Source organism: Lampetra fluviatilis, chromosome 12 (assembly GCF_964198595.1).
Source record: "Lampetra fluviatilis chromosome 12, kcLamFluv1.1, whole genome shotgun sequence".
Taxonomy (NCBI): Eukaryota; Metazoa; Chordata; class Hyperoartia; order Petromyzontiformes; family Petromyzontidae; genus Lampetra; species Lampetra fluviatilis.
The window spans coordinates 15,378,373-15,403,582 of record NC_136286.1 but is presented as its reverse complement, the minus strand read 5'-3'; the positions used below and the strand labels follow the sequence as shown (position 1 = coordinate 15,403,582).

Sequence of the window (25,210 nt, the reverse complement as noted above, 5' to 3'; positions counted from 1 at the left end):
TGCGCGCGAACGCACCCACACGTCAGTTCCACGCTCGCACCACCACAGCGATGCCGAGCGTTCATTAGGAAAGCCTAAGAGTCTCAAACTCATTCTCTTGCCTGCATTGAGCTGTTTGGCAAATTCCTCATTTTGCACGGAGGAAAAAGCATCCGAAACAAACCCACGCCAAGGTCCAGGCAGAAGAGTTCACAAAGCCACGTGACAAGTAGCACGGCAGCCACGCGCTGAGCGGGGGCCAACAATTGCCCAAGCTCTGCGGTCCCTTTGACACGAAGGCGATATTGGCCAAACGATTGTTTACATGTCAGAGGAACCATCCAGAGCACCTGGAGAGAACCCGCGCATGTGAGGGGGGACACTATCCCACAGAGGGGACAGGGAGAGGCCACGTTTGAGCTGTACCGCCTTCTGGCGAACCCCCTCGATGCCCACTGCGAGGGCGTTTCAAAATGTCTGTGTGATGATCCACCACTCCTCACTGCTGACTACAGGCCACGTGCAGCAGAGCCACCTCCCCGTACACCCAAGACCCCTGGTGTTGAGGCGAGCTTTGTCCTTTGCACGGGGCAGACGGGGCTTGCTCCGTGAAACCTCCTCCTCGTGCACACCTGGACGCCCGCCCCACTGCCCCACAAAGCGAGGGTGCAATACATTACCACTTTGGAACAAGGTCCTTTATTTTGGTAAATAAGACATTACAAATACACGACGTATACCTGTACACATGCGCATTCACAAAATATTGGTCACCGGGGGAAACCAAAAGTGAAAGCTTCATAACAAGTCGGAGACGGGGCGCAAGGTCGTGGTGCGAGTGAGACAACGCCGCCTCCCCCTCAGGCCTTCATCTTCTTGCGCTTGAGCGCTTTCCACTCGCCCTCCTGCGTGGCCAGCAGGTGGTGCAGCTCCTTCACCTTGCGCTTGCGCTCCGAGTCTCTGTGAAGCGACACCCAGAGCAGTTAAAATGTGTTTGTCTCGTGATGCGAGAGGCAAAAGGAGGCGAAAAAACCCATCAGCTCCTGCACCGATTAGCACGGTTGGCTACATATGGTGCGAAAAAAGTTCAACATTCATATACACAAAGGTCTCCTGTACAGCCTTAGCAGACTTTTGGGGGAAGTGCTGTTAGCGAGCACCTATAAAGGCTGGCACTGCACACATGGGGGTGGGTGGCCAACACCACGCCTGGCCATACACACACGTGTCCACACACACACGTGTCCACACACACACGTGTCCACCCACACACACGTGTAAACATACACACAGTGTCCACCCACACACACGTGTAAACATACACACAGTGTCCACACACACACACGTGTCCACACACACACACACGTGTCCACACACACACACGTGTAAACACACACACACGTGTCCACACACACACACACACGTGTCCACACACACACACACACGTGTCCACACACACACACGTGTCCACACACACACACACACAAGCACACGCGTCCACACACACACACACACACGTGTCCACACACACGTGTCCACACATACACACACACGTGTCCACACACACACACACACACGTGTCCACACACACACACACACACGTGTCCACACACACACACACGTGTCCACACACACACACAGGGTCCACACACACACGTGTACACACACACACGTGTCCACACACACACACGTGTCCACACACACACACACACGTCCACACACACACACACACACGTGTCCACACACACGTGTCCACACACACACGTGTCCACACACACACGTGTCCACACACACACACACACGTGTCCACCACACACACACACACGTGTACACACACGTGTACACACACGTGACCACACAAGCGCACACAACAAAAGGCAGGTGTCCACGCACACACACGTGTACACACAAACACCCGCGCGAGCGTGACGACGAGAGGGTGAGGGAGCAGGAGCGCGCACCTGTCCATCTGCTCCTTCAGCTGCTCTCGCGCCAAGAACTGCGTGTCCCTGCGGATTTCGCGCACGGCGCCCTTCCACTCCTTCTTGTGCTGCGCCACGAGGCGCTTGCGGTCCTTCTCGGGCCTGCTCCCCGCCTTCTTCCTGCCAAACTCCAGCCTGCGCCACAAACGCCGGACGCCACCACGTGCACGTTCACGCACCACCCGGACCGCCCCCCGGGTGCACGCGTGCGGCACGCGGCCGCTCCCCAAGCTCCCTCGGCATCCATCTCTCTCCTACCGCCGCCACAGGAATGTGGAACTTCCACAACTCGCCGGGGGCCACCAAAAGAGCCAAGTGTCACCCGGTGTCTAGCACAGCGCTCCGGTCTCGTGCTTTATGAACCGAGGACCCTTTCATAACTCAGTACTAACTGTGGTATTCACGTTATTATTGTAGGGTGCCGACGGCCAGCCAGTAGGAAGTGACGTTTCTGTGAGTAATCCCAATTTAGTAATTTGCAGTGATTTTTTCTGATTTTAAACCGTGACGCCAGTACACAATGGGCCTACTCGCGTCAGGGGATTGATATATTTCTGGGTTAGGTCACGTAATAATCTGAGTTAATTTTTGTCATGTAACCCTCAACCACCCGACACGGCCAAACAAATTCAACTGCCACGAGTTCGAGTGTTCGACGCACCAGTTCCCGTCTCGACTTCGCCGGTAAACTAAAGAACAATTCTCACAACCAAATGCAGTAATGAGGTAAGACACGTCGCTTACTAGATTTACAAGGACTGCTCTGGACTGGCGGAGTGTTGACGTAGACCCTGCGAAAGGGACTTACACTTGCTCCACTTTGGGCTGGAACATCTTGAGGGGCTGCGGCCGGCTCTTCTCAAACTTGAGCAGGGTGAGCATTTGCGGAGCGTCCAGGTCCGCCTTGATCTCCTCCACCATGGCCTGGAGGGTCGGACGAGACGACGCGTGGTTTCCACGCGGCACACAAACGTCGTCGCCAAGGCAGGCCACTTGGGCCGCTTCACGTGGTCCAACTCAACGGCATTCGAGTGGAAACCACGTCACTCTCGCACAAGAGGCCATCCTTGCCTCCCGACTTGTCGCCCCGTTAAATAGAATCGTAAACCGGCTAAGACGTGGGCATAGCGACCAGCAGCCCATCGGTGTCAAAGCCAATCGCTGGTGCATTCACGGGGCGGCTCCAAACAGCACCGAGGCCCGGATTCTAGTCACGGCTTAGACGTGGCTCTAGCTAAAGTGAGCCGTGGCTCAGAGCCATGCGCTGAATCTGAACCGGCTCTGAGCACGGTCCCGGCCATGCTCAGGATTCTCAAGAGCCGAGCCTGAGCCAGGCCGCGGGTGAGCCATTCGGGTGTCATTGGAAGCTACCGAGTGGCTCAAGCGTGAGCTGAGCAGGAGTGTTAGAAGTTGGGCCAGAGCCGAGCCGCCACTGAAAACACGGCCCTTCGCGTCTGCGTCGCAGGAGCCATCCGTGCGCACTGAGTGGCTCAGTGCTGGTGGAATGGTCGCACACCGCATGGGCTGCACGTGAGGCCAGGGGCACTTTCCCCGCAACTTCTCAAAGTGGGGGGGGGGTTGGTTCTGGGGATATCCAGCTTTTTCGGTGGGGCCCTACATTAGCAATAATAATAAAACTGGATGGGCGCCTACACGGGAGCGTGCATGTGGACACGCGTGTACGTCCGTGTGTACGTCCGTGTGTACGTCCGTGTGGGTGCGTGTGTGCGTCCGTGTGCGTTCGTGTGTGGGCGTGTGTGGGGGTGCGTGTGTGCGTCCGTGTGTGTGCGCGTGTGTGGCGGCCCCTCACCTGGAAGCTGGGAGGGTAGTTGCTCAGGTCGAGGTGCGTTCCCAGGAGCTCGCGGAGCGGCTGGAAGGCCGGCGTGCGCGAGGGCAACTGCGCATACGCACGCACGCACTCCTGCACCAGCTCCAGGCACAGCCCCACTGCAGAGATCCTGCATCCCACGGGGGCGGCACAGGCGAGTGACGCGCGGGAGAGTGGCATGTGGGCGAGTGACGCGTGGCCGGGTGAGTGACGCTGGCGCTACAGGTGGTGGCGTGTGTGGTGGCACACGTGTCGCATGCTCACCGGAAGTGGTCGTGCGTGGCTGTCGCTGCGGTTGCCACCGCAGCGACTGCTGCGGTGGCGGCCTCGGGAGCGGTGTCGGTGGCGACGGTGGTGGTGTTGGCAGGAGCGGCGGTGGCGGCGGTAGCGCCGTCTTCGCGCTGCAGCTGGATGACGGCGCTGAGCGAGAGCGGCGCCTGGCTCCATGAGGCCAAGGAGGCGGCGTCACGCACCACCAGCAGCCCCCTCCCGCGCACGCCGGCACGGAACGGAGGAACCGCGCGCACGCCTGCCGCGCACCGCAAGGAGCACGCGGGACACGGCACAGAGATATGGTGACACGCGGTACACATGTACGCCACGCGCTCGCCTGCCGTGCACACGCACTAGCGACACACGGTGCATACACAGATAAAACGGCGTGCACCACACAACTCGCAAGACACAGCACAGACACAGCAGCAGCAGCAGGCTCATGGCTCTTAATGTGGCTCGTGAATGGGGAGAGTGGTTGGCACAGGGATCGGATGGCCACGCAATCGTGAGATTCCTGAATTACTACAAATGTTCTCATTTTGAAGCAGCTGCCTCTTAAAACAACAGATCTTTTGGAAATAAAGAATGGCCAATCAGCCAAAAAACGAGCATCGTTTGCCGTTGTCTGACCGCGCCAACCGCAGAGGGAGACGGGCAGAGATGGCGTGGCACGGCGTGACAGGGTGAGACACGATGGTTACCTGGTGCCGCGTGCGGTGGCAGCGCCAGGACCAGCAGCCCGTGCAGGTGTACAAGCAGCTCGGGCACAAAGCGCTGGGACAGCCGCACAAACTCCAGCAGGAGGTGACACGCGAAGAGGCTGACACCCACCGCACGGAGACTGCTCACGGCACACTGGGGGACAACCACACGGCCACGTCCCGTCCACACAGAGACAACCACACGGCCACGTCCCGTCCACACAGAGACAACCACACAGAGACAACCACGTCCCGTCCACACAGAGACAACCACACAGCCACGTCCCCTGTAAGGAGTGCGCGCGAGCAAATCGCCCACCTGGGAAAGGATCTGGCTCAAGTAGACGGTGGCAGGGGTGACCACGGGGTGCCGGAAGTCAGACGTGGGGAAGATGAGTGACACGAGCTTGAGGTAGACGAGCTGGAACGCACGCAGCACAAACGTGAGCACAACCGCAAGCACACGCGGTGCACACGCGGCACAAAGAGTAATCGGTGAATATGTAGAATTGTTGCCGAGCACAGGCCTAGTGGCCCAAAATGTCAAATGGCCAGCAATTAACAGCACCAATAAAGTCGTAATAGATAAGATTGAATAGGTTTTTTTATTTGAGCAAAGGATATTTTTAAAAGAGACGGTGGGAGGGAATTCCAAGGTGGGGCGGTGCGAGGGAAGAAGCAGAAAGAGAAGCATTGTGACCTGCAATGTGGCGAGTGGGTGGGTGAGTGGGCGAGTGGACGAGTGAGTGGGCGGGTGAGTGGGCGAGTGGACGAGTGAGTGGGCGGGTGAGTGGGTGAGTGGGCGAGTGGACGAGTGAATGAGTGGGTGTGTTGTTGTGACCTGCAGCGTGGGGGTTGAACACGGAGTGGTGAATGAGAAGAAACAGTGAGTCTGGGGGACCGAGTACTCAACGTGTAAGGAGGAATCGGTGAGTAAAGTTCAAGAAAGGAGTAAAATTGATGGGGTGGTAGGGAGGTGACTGTGAGTGACTGGAGTGAATGAATCAGTGTGTGCTGCATTATGAATCCATGTGACTGCTTGACATCCAATGTTATCGAGTACAGGAATGCAGCAGCACGCCTGTCCTACGCGATTTGAGACAAGCCGCTCGTCGTCACGACGCCGTGCGATCGTCACGCTCTGTGACAGTCGCACACGTGACCCCCCCCCCCCCCCGCGCTCACCTGGTCCAGCGAGGGGGGGCGGCCGTGCTGGCTGAGCTCGCTCTGGCCGGCGGCGAGGACGGCCTGGAAGTCGATGCCCGCCTGTCGCGGGCACAGCCGAGCCAGGTCGTACAGCGGTCTGAGCTCACACGGCACACCACCGACACGGCACACCACCGACACGGCACACCACCGACACGCCCCCGTCAACACAACCGAGCTCCGCTCCGCACAGCTCCCGGCAGGCGGGCGCAGAGAGACCTTTACAGAGCGACGCGCAGCGATCCTCATCCCCAACGTCACCCGTGTGACCCGGTCGTCACCGGGGGCTAGGGAAGCATTGGGTGATAATAAAGCGACATCACTTCCTGTTGGAAGGCATACAGAGCACAGGGGGGGGGGGGAGTCACAGCCGTTGCCGACTGCCTCATCCACACGGCCTCGCTGAGCAGTGCCCTCACTACACTGCCACCGCCTGCCAGTGCACGATGCTCTACGGAGGAGCAACGGAGGAAAGAGGGCAGTGGCAGCTGTTGCTGCTAGGGCAGCTGGCTGTTGTCGCTCTCTAAACCCCTGCAGCATGAAGCAGTCACAGCCTGCACCCTGTGGCACAGCGCAAGCAACTCGGTGCAGCACACGAACATCCATACCGGGGTGTAACAAACTGCATCTACAAGCCCCTCACTTTCAAAGACACTGCCCACTGTGGACCCTGTGCCACGTCCATTTCATTTGTAAACAACTTTAACTCAACTTTGCTTGTCTACCCAGGAAAGCCTCGCCGAGCCTCAGGAGGGTCCTGCCACGTTTTTGCAGGAGGGGGCGATGTTGCTGTCATGCCAAGAGAGTAACTTCTCGGTAATGTTACAGCATTGGGATGTTTGGTCAATACGAGTTACACTGCATTTGTTTTAGCTAAGGGAGGAATCCAGAGAACCCAGAGGAACCCCATGTAGAACAGGCTGAATGACAAGGACACACCACGGGGATTGCCCTCCATCGTCTCTTTTACCCAAGCTCGTACAACACCAACAATCACACCCTTGCTCCAGTCAAGAACCGTGTTCACTGTCATCCACTACATCTGAAACAGTGTTGTTTGTTACTGGCTATTTGATATTTTGGGCCTGTGGGCCAGTGCCCAACTGGAGGCCTGTAGCGGACAGGGCGGCCCCCCGCGGGGCACGTGCGGTGCGGCTGGGAGAGCCTCAGGGCACCTGATGAGGAGGTCCACGGTGGGCAGATCGGGAGGGCAGCGCCGCGCCAGCTCGCCCACATACTCGAGCACAAACCCACACAGCACCTGCACACACACGCAGTCCACACACACACACACCAGCACAGCTCAACTTTGGAATTCCCTCCTAATCGTCTCTTTTCCCAAGCTCTTACAACAACCTTGTTCAATTTGAGCAACGCGTGAGTCGTCATTTATTCTAACCTTGAAGGAATTTAACACTTTTGCAGAATTAATTCCGGTGTGAGCTGGAAATTCTGCAAATTCACCGGGAAAATTTTACTTCGTGGGCAACCATTAGTCGGGGGAGGGCCGGGGGGAGTGAGAGGCGTGCGTGATGACATCGGCACCCTTGCCTTGCTCACACAGACCGAGCCGGCTCACACGCGGCACACACTCGGCTTCAAACGAGCACCTGGTGTGCTGTGTAAACATCAGCACGAGAGAGATAAAGGCGGCAGGGTGTGGTGCTGCCCAACCACCCCATTGTGTGCCGTGCCGGCCTTAATAGGTGCTGCTCACTAAGAGCACTTGCCTCATCAGTTTGTTAAAGGCTATACGGGGATCTTTGTTTAATCTTTGTCTGTATGTTTGTGATGTGGGGACCATTCTGGTGTTTGTCATGCGTATGTGCGCGTGACTTGCTCTGCCCTCTACCGAGGTGTGGTGCCGAGCCTCCGTACCACTTCACCACAATGGTGGTGGTGACCATAACAAAGGTAACAATAACGATGAGAATAGCAAGAACGACGGTGATGACAAGGGTTGAGGTGACCCTAACAGAGATGTGAACTTACGACCTCTCGATAACGAGTTGCACGCGGCGCTCACCAACTATAACACTCGGCTGGACATCGGGAGGCGAGATGGTGGTAGAGAGACAAAGATGGAGAGGATGGGTGGGGGGGGGGAGATGGTGTGGAGGAAGCAGACTCACGCCCAGCTTGGCTTTGTTGCCCTCAGCCAGGCTGGGGTGAGTGCAGGCCTGGACACGCGCCAGCACGGTCGCACGCTGCTCGGGCCGGTACCCGTCCAGTAGCGTCCGCAGCTCCTGCGCACTCGTGGGGACTGGGGGGGGGGGGGACGCGGGTCGCAGTGAACATCGAGCGATCGGCTCGCGGGTAGCAACGACGCAATCGCATGGCCGGCGACGCGCAGCGGCCATGCCGTCGCGTGCCGGGGAACTCACCCGGGAAGGTGAACGGCATCTCCCTGCTCGCCGCCTCCATCGCCTGCCTCCGCTCGTGCAGCAACGGCGCCGCCTGCTGCTGCACGGCCTGCGTCCGCCTCCCATCCCCAATCGGGCCACCTGGCTCCCCATCCTCGTCCTCCCCATCCTCCTCCTCCCCATCCTCCTCCTCCCCATCCACACTCAAAGCCAACTTAAGCACAAAACCATCCATTTCCTCCTCCTCTTCCTCCTTGTCGTCTTCCTCAGAGCCAGCCTGTTCATCCGACTCCAGATCCGAGTGGTCATCATCACCATCGCTATCATCATCAGCATCATCATCCTCCTCCTCTTCATCCTCCTCTCCCTGTTCTTCACCGGGGTCGTCTTCCTCATCGCTGTCCCCGTGGGCTGCGGTCGCCTCGTCGGCCCAGGTCACCGTCTTCAGCTTGCCGTCCTACACCGCAACGACCAAACCCGGAGCACTCAGCACCATCATCAGCACCATCATCAGCACCATCGCTATCATCAGCACCATCATCATCATCATCGCTATCATCTTCATTGTCCCCTAGGAGAACACGACGCCTTGCCTGGTGCCCGGCATGCCGGGGCTGGAGTTGCAGGCCATGGTTGGGATGCAACCGGGTAACGACGTAAATCAATGCAATCATTGAATCTATCCGTGTGGAGCGCTCAGTGCGATTGCCTCGTATACACGCGGGGGTTTTCAGCCACTCAAGTTTATTTCTGCATACCAATCACTAAACAACGACTGTTAAGCAGCTCAGGCAATGAAGACCGTCATATTAACAGGCAACTACTTCTAAGCATTGCCCCGAGGTGACATGGCGCCCACAGAGCATGCACGGCCACCCACCCAGCGGGACGTCTCGTTCACCTCCCCGGGGAACGAAGGAACGAGCCGCACATCGTCAATCGCACGGCGATGCTACGAGGCTGAGCTACCCCTAGTGGGTCCCGTGCTGTGAGAGGGTGGGCCCTGACCCGTGACCCCCAGCGGGCCCTGTGCTGTGAGAGGGTGGGGGTGGCCCTTGATCCCCGGTGGGCCCCGTGCGGGCCTGCACCTCGTAGGCGAGTGCCGGTGCCGCGGGCTCGTCGTCCACATCGAAGCCGTCGTGGAGGTCGTCGGCCGACAGGTGCTTGGGCCTCTCGCTCTGCGCCTTCTCCTCAAAGGCCCCGCGCATCCTCCGCAGCCTCGCCGCCTGCACGCAGCCAGCAGCGGATAGGGCAGGTGAGCCGTGAGCGGTGATTCGTGAGCGGTAAGCCGTGAGTCGTCAGCCATCAGCAGTGAGCCGTGGTGAGCCGTCAGTGGTGATCAGTGAGCCGTGAGTGCTGAGCGGTGAGTGCTGAGTGGTGAGGCCTGAGTGGCGAGTCACAAGTGTCGAGCCGTGAGCCAGGGTTGCGCCACCTCTAGGTGCTGCAGTCGCTGGGCCTCCTCGCGCGCCATCTCCTCCGCCGTCTTGAGGCGCTCGCTCGGTTGCGCCTTTATCTCAAAGGCAAGCTCCCGCACCGCCACATCGTAGGCCTCCATCTGTACATGGGGGGGGGGGGGGGGTAGCAGCAGCGGGAAGGCACTCAAGAGTCGCATCACAAGGCAGGGACCCGGCCTAACATAGCCCTCGACAAGAGTGTGACAGTCTCTGCGATTTAATTATTGAAACCTCCCCCACAACAAAATCCTCCGGTGCGCACTCCTACGCTTAACAGCCATTACCGGTGTAGAACATCAACGGGACTGTGGGCTGTTTCACCATGAGAGTTATCCCACGGTGGGTGATTCGAGAGGGAGTTGTTGAGGGTGAGGTGCGAGAGGTGGGAAGGAGCGATCGCCTGCACAAGTCCCCCGGCTCCGCCTACCGCTCACCCGCGGTGCGTCGTCCTCAGCCTCGGCACGCAGGGCCTTGGGCGATTTGTGCGGCAGCAGCGACTGGATCAGCTTCCAATCGGCATCGAGCTTCTCGGTGAGCTCCAGCGTCTGCTCCCGGGCGTTCTGTCTCTCAAACTGTGGACACACGTACACACACACACACGCGTACACACACACACATGCGTGCACACACACACATGCGTGCACACACACACACATGCATGCACACACACGTGAATGCGCATATACTTGCACGCACACGCAAGCACGTATGCACAAACCCAACATCCACACCCCAAATTCTGCCACTTGCACCAAGTGGATCCTAATCAAAGCCCCAGCAGGGTCAACCTCCCTTTACTCCATCGTGTTATTTGAGCTGAGGGCTCCCCTCCCCCTCGGACCTCACAGAAATGCTCAGCCAACCTACAAACCTGTTGCTGGGGGTCGGAGATCAGATCACCGTTCTTTCCCTCGAGGACGGTAATGGGTGTGACGCTGGAACACGTAGAGCACACTCCTCCATGTACACTCGTGCTTCTACTGAGCAGCATAAACAACCACGCCTACCACGCTCCAGCAGAGCACACGGCTTCCTTGCCAAAGTGAAAGTGGCTTTTACCATATTACTGCCGAGTCAGGCCACTGCCTCGTAAAGTTACTGCCTAGTGAAATCACTGGGTAGTCAAGCCACTGCTTAATCATTACTTCGTTAAATACAGTTGAATAGAGAAACTATATTAGGAACCAGGTAAAACAAACTGAGCTCTGAGCTCTTTCTCAGAAGTGACCTGGCCACGTATGATAGCTCATCGCATTGGCCAAGCATGTGTGTAAACGAGACACGGCGGGTGGGCGAGCGAGCTCCACCTTCTCCTTCTTGGACTTGGTGATGAGCTCCTCGATGAGCTCCTTGCGGGAGCGGTGCGGCACCTCGGCAGCCGCCCCGCCCCCACCGTCCTCGCCCTCCCCCACCGGAGCAGCAGCAGCCTTCTTCCTCCGCAGCAGGCCCCCTCCGCCGCCAAAGTGCGCCTCCGTGAACTCCGCTGTGCAGCCACAACGACGCCAACACAGCCATGTCGACACACGGTAAGAACACAGGCACCAACACAGCCAGGTGTGTGTTGCGGTGTGTGTTGAGGGGTGCGTAATAACCGAGTGTGGTGCCGTGCCGGACCTGACAGGAGGCCGCGGTCGCCCGTGTCGCTGTCGCTGTCGGGGGCGTCCCCGAGCGCCTGCACGTCCGCCAGAGACTGCCCGTAGTGCGTGAGCTGCTCCTCATCATCCGCCTCGTGCAGCGCAAACACGTTCTCTCGTGTGTGCTGGCGCTGTGGAGGGAACGCACGGCTCACACGCTCACGTCTCGCACCTCACTAACACCGACAGATGGCTCGTTCACAGCTTTGGACTTCCCCCGGCTGTACTGTGGGGGTCTCTACACGGCACAGGTCTCCCACATCGACGACACAGACACAGTAGACATACACACAGAAACATACACTAGACATAAATACTAAGCACATGCACTAGACACACATAGGCAATAGACACACACACACTATATACAAAAAAAACAAAGATCCCTGTATAGCCTTAACAGACTGTTGGGGCAAGTGCTGTTAGCGAGTAGCAGCTATGAAGTCCAGAACGGTACACGAGGGGGTGGATGGCCAGCACCACGCCTGACCGCCTTTGTCTTCCCAGTGGTGATGTTTACACACTGCACCTGGTACCAGTTCAGAATATTGTCACTGATGTTGCCCATGAGCGGGAATCGAAACTCGGGTCACCGGGTTCGTAGTGCAGCGCGCTAACCGCTACACCACCGCTCCCCACACGCGCACAAACACACACCGGGCAGTGTGTGCGTCACACCTGCCGCTCCTTGGCGAAGCGCTGCAACATCTTGTCCTCGAGGCTGATGGACGCGTCATTCTCTCCTATGCGCCGGTCCACGAACACGTTGCTCTTGTTCTTCTGCTTGTGCTCCTGCAGCAGCGTCCCCATGCGCTGCACGAGAGGGGCAATGTGAAAACTCCGCGAGCACTACCCACGCTACCCTCCCGGCGCCCCATCACGCCGGCACGAACCGTCGTTTACGATTTAAGCAAACGCGACACCCCTCTCGTTCGTGGTCTTATTATTCGCAACTCTGTATAATCTCACTTGAGTGACTTGCGGGTAATGTTTCAGTATTGGGATGTTGTTGGTTAAATTAGCCACGGGAGGAAACCAGAGAACCCGGAGCAAACAAAGAGGAAAACAAACTCCACGTGGAAGGGCGCTTGAATCTTGCTGAGGCGCGAGTGTTACCACCGTACCACCGTGCCAACCCGCCGCCCCTGTGAGAGATGGACCCTCGCATTTCCAAGCAATGAGAGCGGCGAGCCGGCCACTCTCTCCGTGTTCCACACATGCCTTACCTTCTTTATGGATTTGGAGCGGGACACGCCGGGGAGGCCGCGGTCGTGCTTCGGCTTGCGCCCAATGACGGAGAACTTCTGCCGGTTGATCTTCACCTCGAACGGGTTGGCTCGCACGTCGACCGTCTTCTTCGTGCGCCGGACCTTGTCTGCCAAGTTCCGCTTGGGCTTGGCCTTCCCCATGGCGCCGGCTCAGCGCTGCAGACACCACCCTCGATTAGCACGGTTGGCTCCATACGGTGCAGAGTAAGTTCAACATACATACAGTGGAAGGTGAGTGATGTACCTCTCCTACCTCACTCACTCACACTCCACACCCCCTCACTCACTCCACCTATCCTACCTCACTCGCACTCCACCTCCTCTCACTTACACTCCACCTCTCACTCACTCACACTCCACCTCTCACTCCACCTCTCACTCACTCACACTCCACCCCTCCTTACTCAGTCTATGGTTGAGTGCGCGTCTCACCGACTCGAGCGGGGTCTCGGGGTAGAGTCTCTCCGAGTCGCGTCTCTGTGTGTAGAGCTTTGGCGTCTCACCGACTCGAGCGGGGAGGGTGTCTGTGTGGAGTCGCGACGACTGGAGAGGGTCTCCGCGTGGAGGAAAGTCGCCGCTGGCTCCTCGCTCCGCTCTCCAATCCGCACGTGCGCACCGCTAGCGAGCCGCCATGACAGTGCACGAGAGGTCAGGGGTCGGGGGTCATGGGAGGCAGGGGCGGGGCTCGCGGGGGACAGATCTCGCGAGAAGGGAGATCTCGCGGGCAGGGGGGATGAGATCTCGCGTGGATGGGAAATCTCGCGAGATTGCGAGGAGAGGCGTGAGCTTCCACAAGAAGAGAGGCGTGAGATCTCGCGAGAAGAGAGAGAGGGGTGAGATCTCGCGAGAAGAGAGGGGTGAGATCTCGCGAGAAGAGAGGCGTGAGATCTCGCGAGAAGAGAGAGAGGGGTGAGATCTCGCGAGAAGAAAGGCGTGAGATCTCGCGAGAAGACAGCGGCGAGATCTCGCGGCGCGCCGTGGTTGTTGCCAGGAGACGGCGCGGTGAGGGAGCAGCAGGAGGCGCCCGCGTTGTTTACGAGCGGGTTTGTTGATCTGTTAACGCGTTGTTGATGTGTTGTTGACGTGTTGTTGATCTGTTGACGCGTTGTTGACGTGTTGTTGACGTGTTGTTGACGTTGTTGATCTGTGGCCGCGTTTCGCAGCGGAGTTGACGGACCGGGCGGTGTTGCGCAGGCATCGTGAGCGGTGTTGGGGGGGGGGGGGAGATCCCCGCGTGGAGCGGGAGACGTCCCCCGTGGGGGGGGGGGCGCGTAGTCGGCGCCGCTTCGTTCAGTGGCCAAGCCTCGCCTGGCGAGGGGCAGACAAAACCTCGCCTGGCGAGGTGCAGATAATGACGAAGCCTGCATCGACCCCCCCCACCCCCCACAGCTGGAGCAGGTAAATCCGCGGTAGCGCAGCGGGACACCGCCACTCCGGGGCGCTCCCGCAGGTTGCTGCATTCACAACCCGCAGCCGCTGCTCGCCCCGCGTGGTGCTCGCGGTGCTCGCGGTAAACCACAGCGCCGCGACACCGCGACTGTGGTGGTGGTGGTGGTGGGGGCAGTGCGCGAACACCGCGACTGTGGTGGTGGTGGGGGCAGTGCGCGAACACCGCGACTGCGTTGCACCGGTGAAGAAGGGGGGCACACGTCAGCGACATCGGGCCCAATGCCGAATTATTGTCCGTGCAGGTGATGCTCATCGGAGGCACGGCAGTGACGCGAGAGAAGGCGAGGGAGTGAAGCGATGTGTGAGGGCAGTCGCAGTGAGATAGGCGAGAGATGCAGTGAGGGTGGAGACCCGGCGAGAGATGCACGTGACGTGAGGGGGCAGCAGTGGGTCGTCTTGCGACTGCCGCTCGATCCTCGGCCAACATCAGTCGCGAGCAAAATCTGAGCCGCTTCTGCCCCTTCCACTGACCACCACATTGAAGTCAAAACTACCTCCATGACCGAATCCTTTCTTTTAGTGTCAACGTCCAGTACTGTACTGGCAATGGCTGTATGCCCCAATCGGTGTAAGGGATAACTCGACAGACTCGTCAATAATATTGGCCTCCAAAATGAAAAAAATATAAAACACGCGAAGTTGGGGCAATGACAGCAACATAAACAAGGGACATCGCCGGTAACGGCGCTTGTTACATTTGTTTCGCTTTAAGGCTACAACGTAACTAACGAACGTTTTGAGTTGTTTTTATTGTTGTTATGTGTGCCTGGGCACCACTGGCGATGCAGCAGTAGCATCACCAAAGCCTGCTGCTGTTGGTGCTGCTGGGTTGTGATGATAAGGTATGGGGGACGCGGTGACGCAGCCGCGTGTCGAGCCGGGGAGTGGGAGGACACCGCGTGAGTGCGGCGCGAATCGTCACCCTCGCGGCTCGCTCGCTACCCCCGCAGACCCGGGGCTTCCTAGGGAGCCCTCTGGCTCGGAATCCCCACTGGGTTCTACAGGGAACCCATGCCCGCACGGTGCAACAACAACCGCCACGGCGGGCCGCGGGGTGTTTTGTCGCAGTGCGCGCGAGTCCCGGTGCGGATCGACACGCGGCGCGGGGGTCTCGCCGTGCCGTTCAAAAAGGCCGCGCTCGAGTCTTGAAGGAGTTGCCGCTCAGGGCGACGCCAACAAACAGCGCCGCTGCCGCGTGGTCTCCGTGTCCCCCCCCCCACGTGCCCGTGACAGCGATCGCCGCTGCTGCCGGACCTGCTGCCGGACCTGCTGCGCTTGCGACGGAGTGACGAGAAATTCGCCTTGCGGCGAGCCGAGTTCGTTTGAAATCCGAGTTTGCTGCGCGTCGCGAGGCCTTGAGAGAGAACGCGGCTGGCGCTGTCGCAGGCGATGCCCGACAGCGGCTGTGTTGTGGGCGGCAGGCCAGGGGACTCCTCCTCCTCCTGCGCGTGTTGCCTGCCCCGCGGGCTCCCGAGAAAGAGGGCAGGGGGTGTCATTGTATGTATAATGTTGAGCTTCTTTCGCACCGTACGTAGCCAACGGCGCGAATCGGAGGTGCGGGTCGTGCCCATGGTGACATAGACGACTTATTGAGATGGAGTTTAAAACGATGGCTACGTGGCGCTGTGTGTGTCTCAGGAGCAATGGGAAACTACGGGGAGCTGATTGGGGAGGTGGTCGCCCTGCTGGATAAGATCACAGCAGGGGAAGAGAACCTCATGCAGATCACAGACGACATCATTCAGTCGCGCCAGGTACGTGCAGCGCAGTGGCGGATCCCCTCGACGCCCGACAGCTCGTATTTATACTTGCAAGAGGAAACGCATTGATTGTGTTTTTGTTATACAAATGTAGGGACCTATTTAAAAACCTTGGGAAGTTTGTACATGCTCTGTAGGTGCAGTCATGTTTGAGCAAGGTGATGTTTTAATAAAAAACACAGAACCTGTTTGTACCGCCAGCTGCTTGGGGAGGCCTTCACCCAGCAGCAGACTCAATTTGAATGAATGTGTATGTTTATCTCTCCATAAACCACAAAATTGGAAAATTCTAACACCGCCAATATCTCGCGACGTGCTGCGGAGGGCTGGAGTGAAGAGAACTTGGTGTTCCTCCTGGGAGTGCTGGGAGGCTGCGTGGAACAGAGGCGACTGCTCGCGGTCGTGGTCAACGCCTTCTACGCTCGCCACGGCAAGCACGTTCTGCTCAAGCAGCGAAACGTCTTTACAGGTGCGTCTCACAGTGCCCTGCACATTACACTAAACAATTATCCCGCTTCCATCACGTTAAAGCCACTCAAAACAGCACTTTAAAAAAGTTATTTAAATCTCTTCAGGGCTCATAACAAGGACCCTTGGGCATTCACCATCGTCATATCACTTGTTATCACCGCATTCAAGAACCTTGCAATCCTCTCGCGACGAGGCCCTTGCCGTCACTATGGCTTAATGGTGTGTCAGCTGTAGTGCACATCTCATTACACCTGTGTTTCTATTGCAGCAACGTCTCTCACTTTGTAGTCATTCATCATTCAATTCCTTTCTTCAGCTGCCATTTCACCTCCAGTTTCCCTTTTTCCCATCCAATGACACAGGACATAAACGTCAATTTCAGAACATCTTGCGGGAGTAATTTATAAGGGTAATGATTTGTGTTTGTTAAGCATTTATAGTGAAATGGTATCTCAGAGCACAACGCGGGAAAAGTTAAGGTGAGCTCTGCTGGGCTCGATCACTAAGCCAGAGGGGATAGAGAGAGGAAGCTTAGAGGTGTAGACAGAGTAGTGGGAGAGGAGGGGGTGGGGGTGTGAAGAGGGAGGATGCAGATGGAGAGAAGTAACGGAGGATCAAAGCAGGATCCGACGAAGCCTCATTTGGATACTTGGTGTGGGACCAAGATCTCTGGGGTGGAGTTGGACCCCACGCAGGCCATTCTTGGACCAACACAGTCTGGTTTCAAGTGGTTCGTATAAACAAGGCGATACCCATTACCGGAGGCAGAGGAGCCTTTAGTAGGTTAATTGTGCCACTCACACGAGGGGTGAGATAGCCCTGATTATTGTCCACATTCAGATCTGTCCCGTGCCTACGTTTGATGTCCATTATTTAAAATAGTATTTATTGAAATTAGTAGTTAAATAGAGTGCTGTATCGGTGGTGTGGCTTTGTGCTGAGATAAAATTCCCACCACTGTCACGTCCGCTCACAGTCATCGCCTACCTGGCTGTGTTTCGTCTGGAAGAGCTGGGGATGACCAGTTTCACCAAGATCATCAACTCCCAAGACATACCCAGCATGCATAAGGTGACAATGCGTGCAGGTCACAATGTGTTCTCCATATTGCCACAGCTGCTGTCATTTTTTCAATGTTTCAGATTATTTATTATTGATTGTCTATCTTTCTTTCATATCCTGTGTTGAGTTTGTTATTCCAATCGATGGCATGAAGAGTTACTTGATGTAATCCAAGCACGTCACATGAAGTCATCTCCTCTGGACACCTCCCCGGTTCCTTGTTCACACTGTACCACAGCACTCACCGTCATGACCACCAATGTCACTAATGCTTCTTTCACATTTTGGCGTTTCCAAAATTCCTACAAAACTGATCAAGTCACCCTGCTTCTCAAGAAACCTGGCCTCAATCCAGACATCCCGGCATGCTATCAACCCACAACCAATCTCTCCACCCTCTCCAAGCTCCTCGAATGCCCCACCGTCACCCAGCTGAGGGCCCACATTACCTCCTTTCCAAACCTCTGCTCCTTCTAGTCTGCCTTCCGTCAGACCTACTGCTGTGACCACCAGCGTGGTCCTGCTGTTGTGAGCGGGGGTAGCCACTCGACCAAACAAAAACAGGGAAGAAGTCAGTTTGGTAATTACCCTGCCTGGACAATGCTACAACGTGGTCCCTTTGCCCACAAGCTTCGTCTGCCATTGCCTATAATGCTGCAGTGCTTTCTCAGCGTTAGTTTGTATGATCACTGAACTAATGACACACGCGGGGACGGTTTTTCCTTGCAGTTCTTGACTTTCCTGTTTGACGAAGTCAACTTGAGCACCTGGATAAAGGATGAGTGGAGTCAGCTCTATGACATCACCTTCGTACAAAATAACCTGCTGGCGCCACTACTCAAGTACGTTTATGAACACTTGGGCCAAGCACATGGTTTAGGGCCACAATTAAGCCATGTAATGACATAACGACATTTAAAACTACTCGTGCTGTTTTATATCAAAGGATTTTTACGTGGGATTGGCACCGCCTCCACTTGCACGTGCCTCTGTGTAGGCAGGGCAGTGGCAGTGTCAACCAGCTCCACGTAATTAACAATGCCTCTGCTGGTTTAGTTTCACGCTGTATGGAAATATGAATAGATGAAGTTATGTTAAGTTCATTCAGTGAAGTCATTGTATTCTTTGCAAGAGAGGTGTCTGGTGGCGATTCAGCAAGGTTTCCTAGCTGTCTCTCCATCTTCTTTAATGTGTCACTTCGCTTCAGGCACTTTAGTGCTCCACATGTAAACGATGTACAATGCAATTGACCGAACAACCCAAGTTAGCCGATCCGAGATAAGAGTATCGAAGAATTATTGAGTTTTTGCTATTCCCTTACAGCATGTTAATCGCCCCTTCGGCAGACACAGCTGCGTAAGAAGTTCTCTTTGTCGCTTTCAGAAACAGAGAGGAAGTGCTTTGGCTGACGGAGCAGTTGAGAAGCCAACTGGACGGCACGAGTCCCCCGCGGCCGAAGCCCAAGACCACGGAGCCGCAAGAGTTCTCGCTGACCAAGCCCAAGCCACGGACTCTGCCTCTGCCGGATCGCGTCCCCTCCCTCGGCAAACCCAACCCCGTACGTCTCCCCTCCCTCGCCGTGCCACCACCATTAATGTTACTCGCTGGCGTGATCGGAAATACACCATGCTCCGTATCATTTAACTGCCTGTTTAGAAATGTTTTTTATTTGGTTAAACACTATTCATCATTTAAAAATGTGTTATGCCACATGTAATATGGAGTCTGCGATGCATGGCCACAATTGTTTAATGCTGGCCATGATGATCGCCAGGCTTTTGCCATTCCACTGCTGGATGAAGGGGATTCCTGAGACGATGATGTGCTTTGTCGAATGTAACTGCACGTCAACAAGCTTGGTGTTTGACGCCCGACCCCAGGCAGAGCTGTTGCAAGCTTGGCAGGGAGTGCTGTGGTTGTACAGTTGAGTGTTTGTGTGTGTGCAGGTGCCCAAGAGCACGTACCATCTCCCGAAAGAAATGGCAAAGCTTCAGGACGTCAGGCAGAGGAACCGGCGAAGAGCTGAGGTTCCCTAACTCTAGAACACAACCCACTCTTGCTTAGCACAACTGCACGTACTTGGCACACGAGTCATCTAAAGCCAAACACACACACCGTGCAGCTGGCATTGGCCAAACATCTCAATGCTAAAATAAGACCTACAAACTACTCAGTTGGGATTACACACGGCAGCAGCATCGCCCCCTACTCACACAACTTGGCAGGACCCTCTGAACAAAAAAAAGAGTCATACCGAAAATATAAAGATATGCTTTGTGACAGCTTTGTGATAATGTAATTGGTGTCTCGTAAGTCATGAATGCGAGCACCCAGAGTTACGTAGCAACAGTTAAATTGCAATGGTTCAGCAGCTGTAATCGTTTCAAAGTAAAAACTTAATACGATCACGTGGGTACGGTACACCAGAACGACTTGTTAGAACAGGCACATTTCTAAATCTAAGAAAATAAGCATGTCACCGCTCGTGCTGTTACAGAGAAATCTGATGGAAGCGAGCAAGATTCTGTTCCAGTGCGCAAACGCCGAGAAGGCGGATCAAACCAAGGTGAGGATGACACGGGAGGGGGTATGCCGAGGGTGTGTGGGAGTGACATGGAGAGGAACGGAGTGGGGAGGGTATGGGGAGTACGTATGTGTGTTGAACTTCTTTCGCACTGTCGTAGCCAATCGTGCTCATGGGAGGTGCGGGAAGTAGAGAGGTACAGAGGAAGGAGTGGACCTCACATTGAGGGAGAATCTGACCGGTGTTTACCAATACTTACATATTTCACTGTGCGAGATTACACATACGTGTTATTGGTTAGTTTCACTCTCAAGGCCAGTGTACAGTTGATGTTATACACGTCCACATGCAGAGTGACTGATTCCAGTGACTTTGATACAGAGTTTCTCTTTTTATATTTGTGAACCTTGAGCACTACGCTTTTTTGTTTTCGACGGAATCGGGTCTTGTGGACATTTGTACAACATTATGTCGTATTATACGATAAGTTATGCCGATTCACGTAAAGTGCTGAAAGTAATGTTGGGCATTTTTTGCGAGCGTGCCCGCACACACTTGCTACTCGGCACGTTCTTGTGGAAGGCAGATTTTCAGTTTTTCCTGCTCAGCAGCAGTGGTAGCGGTGACCTGCAGCTTGCGCGCTTTAGCTCGGCGCATTGTGCCGCCCGCTTCCCCAGCATAATTTTTTATTCACAAAACGTGTCAATTCAGTATCCGTTACGCACATCAGTTGTGTGGCCGAACCATCCACCACCTCTCCCGTTGGATGTGCTCAGCGCGTCATGGCGGAGCTTGCTGCAGAGATGTCGAGGACGAGTGCAGAGAGGCCCCGGGCCAGGAGCGTGCCAAAGACCGCGGTAAGCACCGCCGCTCCATCCAAGGGCTCAACCAAAGCCAAGAGAGAGAGAAGCGTTCTCTGCCTCCATCTGTACATTTTTGCACGGTTTGTGACCTCAACTCTGCCAATCTGCCGTCCGTAGTGAAGTGCTCACGGAGGTGGTGGGGTTGAGTGACTACACGTTAAACAAAACAAGTAAAACATTTATACGAGGTGTTCTTTTTGTTTTTATACCCACAGAGCCTTTAATGCATAATATTAAAATGGAGATTACATTAGATAGATACAATCATTATGGCAGCAATGAGAGATATGACCGTCATCTGGATGATGAGCGAGGCGTCCCTCTGGATGCGTGTACCATGGGCCAGAGAGGGATGGATGGATATCGCAAGTTCCAGGACATTTACGGATGCTGTCCCACGTGATCGGAATGTTTTATTTTGACAATACAGTAAAAGTTATTAATAATCTTTCATTGGTCAATGCCAACAACCAGTTTATCTTAAACACACGATACAGGAAACCTAACGTGAGTGCATTTGCCAAGTGTAAGTAATAAAATATATTCCCTTTGGCAAGACTACTTGCTAAAGTAGCATCGTGACAATGCGAAGCTGCATATCGTTTACAGGACTGATACGAGCGTTGTTTTTATTGTAGAAGAACAACGTTCCTATTAAGCTCAACACAACGGCCATACTGCGAGAGGGAGCTTTCTACCATGCCCGAGAGACACAGGAGCTCAAAAGGTCGGTTTCCACGCACGCACAAAGACATGCACACCCACACGCACGCATACACATGCAACAACAACCGCCATTCGCCACTAAGTGGTAGCTGTGGACGATGAGAGTGGGCCTGTCGCTTTTTCTCAGCCAGCCTGAACACCTCCTCTGTCAACCAGGGTCAATGGGGAGGTCTGGATCATGTACCCAAAGCAGCCATTGCAGCTGCATGAGCCAAAGTCCTAAACCTCGCAGATGTTCTTGCTTGGATCCGGCATGCATCCATGATGTTGTGTGGATGCGCCAATCCCGGAACAGCGTGTTAGTAATTACAAGCCCATGGGCTGCACAAAAATCTAGCAGCCTCTACCACTGTTATTGAGCTGATCTGGCCCATGCCGTCCAATCACTCCAGACCAGGTGCCAGCATCATGACCAACTCGGGCATTAAAGTCGCCTAACAGGATGACTATCCCGAGGGGCCACTTTAGCTAGCACCTGTGACAGGAGGTCATAGAAGGCATCTGACTCATCAGCCTTACCTGCATCCCTCCATGGATGTTCGTCTTTGGTGGGGGCATGAGTAACCACGACCACCACTCCTCGCATCTAGTTGATGGGAAGGCGAGCCCAAAGTAGCATGGGGCTTACAGGTTCGCAAACCTCACCGCCACGCTCCCATCCCCCCTTCATTGTTTTGTTCAGAAGAAGAGCCACTCCCTGTTGTTTGGCAGTCTCCTGCCCCGAGTAGAGGACTGTCCACCCCTCAAGGTGTCAAGAGCCGGTCCACCAGACCTCCTGAACACTACAGAGATCCAGGCGGTACCGGTCCAGCTTCCGACAGAGGAGTGGCATCCTCTTCTCCGCAGTGAGCGTTCGAACATTCCACGTGGCCACCCGCAGTGGTTTTTGTTGTTTCTGGAGGAGCCCCGAGGGTAAGGATTCAATCTCCTGGCTCTGCCAAATGTAGTTTGGCCAGGAGACTGCCCACCACAGCGTTGCCATCCGGCACCAACGAGGAGGTAGGGGGTTGTTTTGCCATGTGTGTGTGCACACGCACACACACGTGCACAGACACTTTTACACACACATATGCACTCGCGCACGCACTCCCACACCCTAGCTGCTGCTCATTAACGATGTGCATGATTGGGACATCTCTTGTTTAGAAGGATGTCCTCGCAGAAAAGAGCATTGCACCTTGGATGAAGCTACTCTGTGAAATATCGGTCCATTTTGTTTCTCTCTCAAATGTGCCCAGGCTAGAGGAGCTGGTTAGGGGCGCGCGGGACGGGAGCGAATTTGCTGATTGGCAGGAGCGCATGCGGCAGCGCGACGCGTCGGAGGCAGCGCTGGAGGAGGAGCGGCGTCGGCTGGAGGGGAAGCTGAGCCTGGAGGAGGCCGTGCTGGCACGGCATGCCCTCGCCAGCCAGAACCAGCACAAAGCCGCCACCGTCAAGCAGCAGGTGGCAGCAGCAGCAGCAGAGCTGGGGCAGGGTTTGGGGCCCAGTTTACGTGTGGGAGGGAAGGCAGCTATTGCCAACATGTGTGAGAAAATATAAACAAATTATGCTATTTTCCACCGATTTTGTTGTTTAAAAGATTACAAAGAATGTGGCACACCTTTTGTGACAAATGGATGGAGGTGCTTTGTCTATTTTTATATTGACTGGGACTTGATGGATATAGTCTTCAAGTAGGGAAAAATGTTTCTGTAATCCCAATTGAGTAATGTTGCAGAGTAATTTTTCAAATTTGGACCGTGATGCTGACATACAATGGCCTTCTCATTGCAAATGGCGCCAGGGGATCTTTAACGTGCAATGTGAAGTAGACAGCGAGTAGTACTTCACGGTTAAGACAAAACCGCAGTTATAACCAGGGCGGCCTGCCGGATTCAAACCGCAAACCTCTGCAACAAGCGGCGACCGCGCTGCCGCTGGTCCACCGCCTGTGCGGTGTGTCGCAGTCTGTGTGCGCGCCTCACGTAGCCCGTGGTGTGTCTGTGGACGTTGCTGCGTGTCCCACAGACAGCTGAGATGATGCAGCAGTACGCAGACCGGCGGCTTCAAGAGGAGAAGGAGATGAAGAAACTGATTAAGCAAATCATGGAGGGTCATGAGAATTCCAAAGCAGCTAAACTGAAACTTCAAGAATACAAACAGAAAATAGGTAAGAATCACAATATCACTGTTTTTACTTCCTAAAATCACTGTTGCTTCTGCTCGTCTGAAAAGTTTTACATCATTTACATTTGGGAGGAGTGGTGGCCTTGTGGTTAGCACTGCACTATTAAGCTGTCACAAAAGAGGGCCCCGCGACAGCCCTGTGGATGGTGGCCTCAGGGGCCCCACGTGGCCTCCTGCCCCACGCCTCCAGGAACCTCTGGGCGGGTGGCAGAAAGAGAAGCACATGGAACAGGGAAACATTTTACTTATGCCTGTTGTATATAGTCTTGTTAACAAATAAGCAGATCTTTAGCATGTATTAATTTTATCCCATAAATAAATCAATATCAATTATATTCTTATTTAGAACAATATATTTCAGCTGCAACTACTGTCAGGAGTGGTGTAATAGTTGAGCCAGCATGCTGTGGGTAGAGCTGATTCACAATAATGTAGATAAAAATTAAATCCCAGTCAGGGGTCAACTCAGATCCCTCCAGGGTTGATCAAATGAATACCTCTTTGTGAGAAGGAGTGATCGTCTTATGCAGAGCCCTGCCATGGGAATGTGGCATTTACACCACGTACTCAGGGCTGGCAATGATAACCACTGCCACCATTGCTCTATTGAGCAATGGGTGTGTTTTAAGTAACATGTCACCAAGGTTTGATTCAACTGTAATGTTGCCGCATACTGCTCAGGTGTCAGGGACTCCAGGTTTGCAATGTCCGCACTTGCGAGTGCTGTGGAAGCTGCGGTGTGCTTTGTCAACACACTGCGCTGATCAGGTTTGTGTGCATATGGTTTGCAGTGAATTGATGCTCAAGTGAGTTTGAATGTAATGTTGTGATGTGCAGTGAATTGGTTATTCTTCTCAACGCCCCTGATGTTTGCAGTACAGTGGAGATGTGTGCTGTAATGTGGTTCATAGGTTTAACAACAAGCGTGTGCATTGCATGTACAATGCTCAGCCTTATCCAAACCACCAACTCCTTGCATATATATATAGTGTATGCAAGGAGTGGTTTCCAGCCTGCATGATTGCTTCTTTTGTGGGTGAGGTTTCTCATCATTTCCAGAGTGTAATTTCTGTAATGCATTCTCTATATTACACGACCATACACAGGATGTTAGTTGTTTTGCTGCCTTGTATGATTTAAGGAACATTGGCACTCATTCAGGGCTATTTTTTTTACCTTTTTATCCAACTGCAGAAAACTTGGTAAAGCCATCATTGTGGGTAAATACGTGAAATGATGCAACTTTGCACGGATATAGAGTTTTTAGGTATTTTTTTAATTGTAAAATTAACAGCAGTTTTATAATTTCCCAGAAGCATTGCGATCAGAACGAGGGAATGGGGCTGTGGTGGAGAGAAAGATGGAGAGCACAAGGGGTGGAGCGAGGGGGAGGTGTGGGGGGTCAGGCTGGAGGCGAGGGGGAGGGTGTGTGGGGGTCAGGTTGGAGCCTGGGGGAGGGTGTGGGGGTCAGGTTGGAGCGAGGGGGAGGGTGTGGGGG

The 25,210-nt window shown here is 54.9% G+C and overlaps 2 protein-coding genes across 2 annotated transcripts in view; one reads left to right on the top strand and one right to left on the bottom strand.

Moving 5' to 3' along the window:
• Positions 1 to 667: 667 nt before the first annotated feature.
• NOP14 (NOP14 nucleolar protein) lies at positions 668 to 13,356 on the bottom strand. The gene is made up of 19 exons (XM_078861778.1): positions 13,124 to 13,356; positions 12,650 to 12,847; positions 12,102 to 12,236; positions 11,404 to 11,554; positions 11,097 to 11,272; positions 10,224 to 10,361; positions 9,768 to 9,890; positions 9,424 to 9,561; positions 8,357 to 8,792; positions 8,105 to 8,235; positions 7,148 to 7,233; positions 5,952 to 6,069; positions 5,086 to 5,187; positions 4,767 to 4,920; positions 4,054 to 4,318; positions 3,772 to 3,919; positions 2,770 to 2,885; positions 1,941 to 2,096; positions 668 to 939 (listed from the first exon to the last, which is right to left on the bottom strand). Exons 2-19 carry the CDS (start codon positions 12,830 to 12,832, stop codon positions 840 to 842), a joined length of 2,856 nt encoding a protein of 951 aa, XP_078717904.1. The 5' UTR covers positions 12,833 to 12,847; positions 13,124 to 13,356; the 3' UTR covers positions 668 to 839.
• Positions 13,357 to 13,673: 317 nt separating this feature from the next.
• The window catches only part of CFAP99 (cilia and flagella associated protein 99), a 14,388-nt gene continuing 2,851 nt past the window's right edge, over positions 13,674 to 25,210 (top strand). The window contains exons 1-12 of the mRNA XM_078861848.1: positions 13,674 to 13,734; positions 15,779 to 15,894; positions 16,225 to 16,369; positions 17,348 to 17,442; positions 18,163 to 18,275; positions 18,817 to 18,991; positions 19,380 to 19,460; positions 19,931 to 19,999; positions 20,734 to 20,814; positions 21,459 to 21,547; positions 22,785 to 22,989; positions 23,554 to 23,715. Of these exons, the coding sequence (XP_078717974.1) occupies positions 15,784 to 15,894; positions 16,225 to 16,369; positions 17,348 to 17,442; positions 18,163 to 18,275; positions 18,817 to 18,991; positions 19,380 to 19,460; positions 19,931 to 19,999; positions 20,734 to 20,814; positions 21,459 to 21,547; positions 22,785 to 22,989; positions 23,554 to 23,715 (1,326 nt within the window). The 5' untranslated portion in view covers positions 13,674 to 13,734; positions 15,779 to 15,783. The remainder of the gene's footprint in view (positions 13,735 to 15,778; positions 15,895 to 16,224; positions 16,370 to 17,347; positions 17,443 to 18,162; positions 18,276 to 18,816; positions 18,992 to 19,379; positions 19,461 to 19,930; positions 20,000 to 20,733; positions 20,815 to 21,458; positions 21,548 to 22,784; positions 22,990 to 23,553; positions 23,716 to 25,210) is intronic.

What these genes read in the sequence shown, in the direction of transcription:
- NOP14 (XM_078861778.1), bottom strand. Translation starts at nt 12,832, where the DNA reads ATGGGGAAGGCCAAGCCCAAGCGGAACTTGGCAGACAAGGTCCGGCGC. An exon ending in ACCGTGGACCTCCTCATCAG is followed by an intron (nt 6,070 to 7,147) that starts GTGCCCTGAGGC and finishes GTGTGAGCTCAG; the next exon opens with ACCGCTGTACGACCTGGCTC. An exon ending in ACTACCCTCCCAGCTTCCAG is followed by an intron (nt 2,886 to 3,771) that starts GTGAGGGGCCGC and finishes CCGACCCTCCAG; the next exon opens with GCCATGGTGGAGGAGATCAA.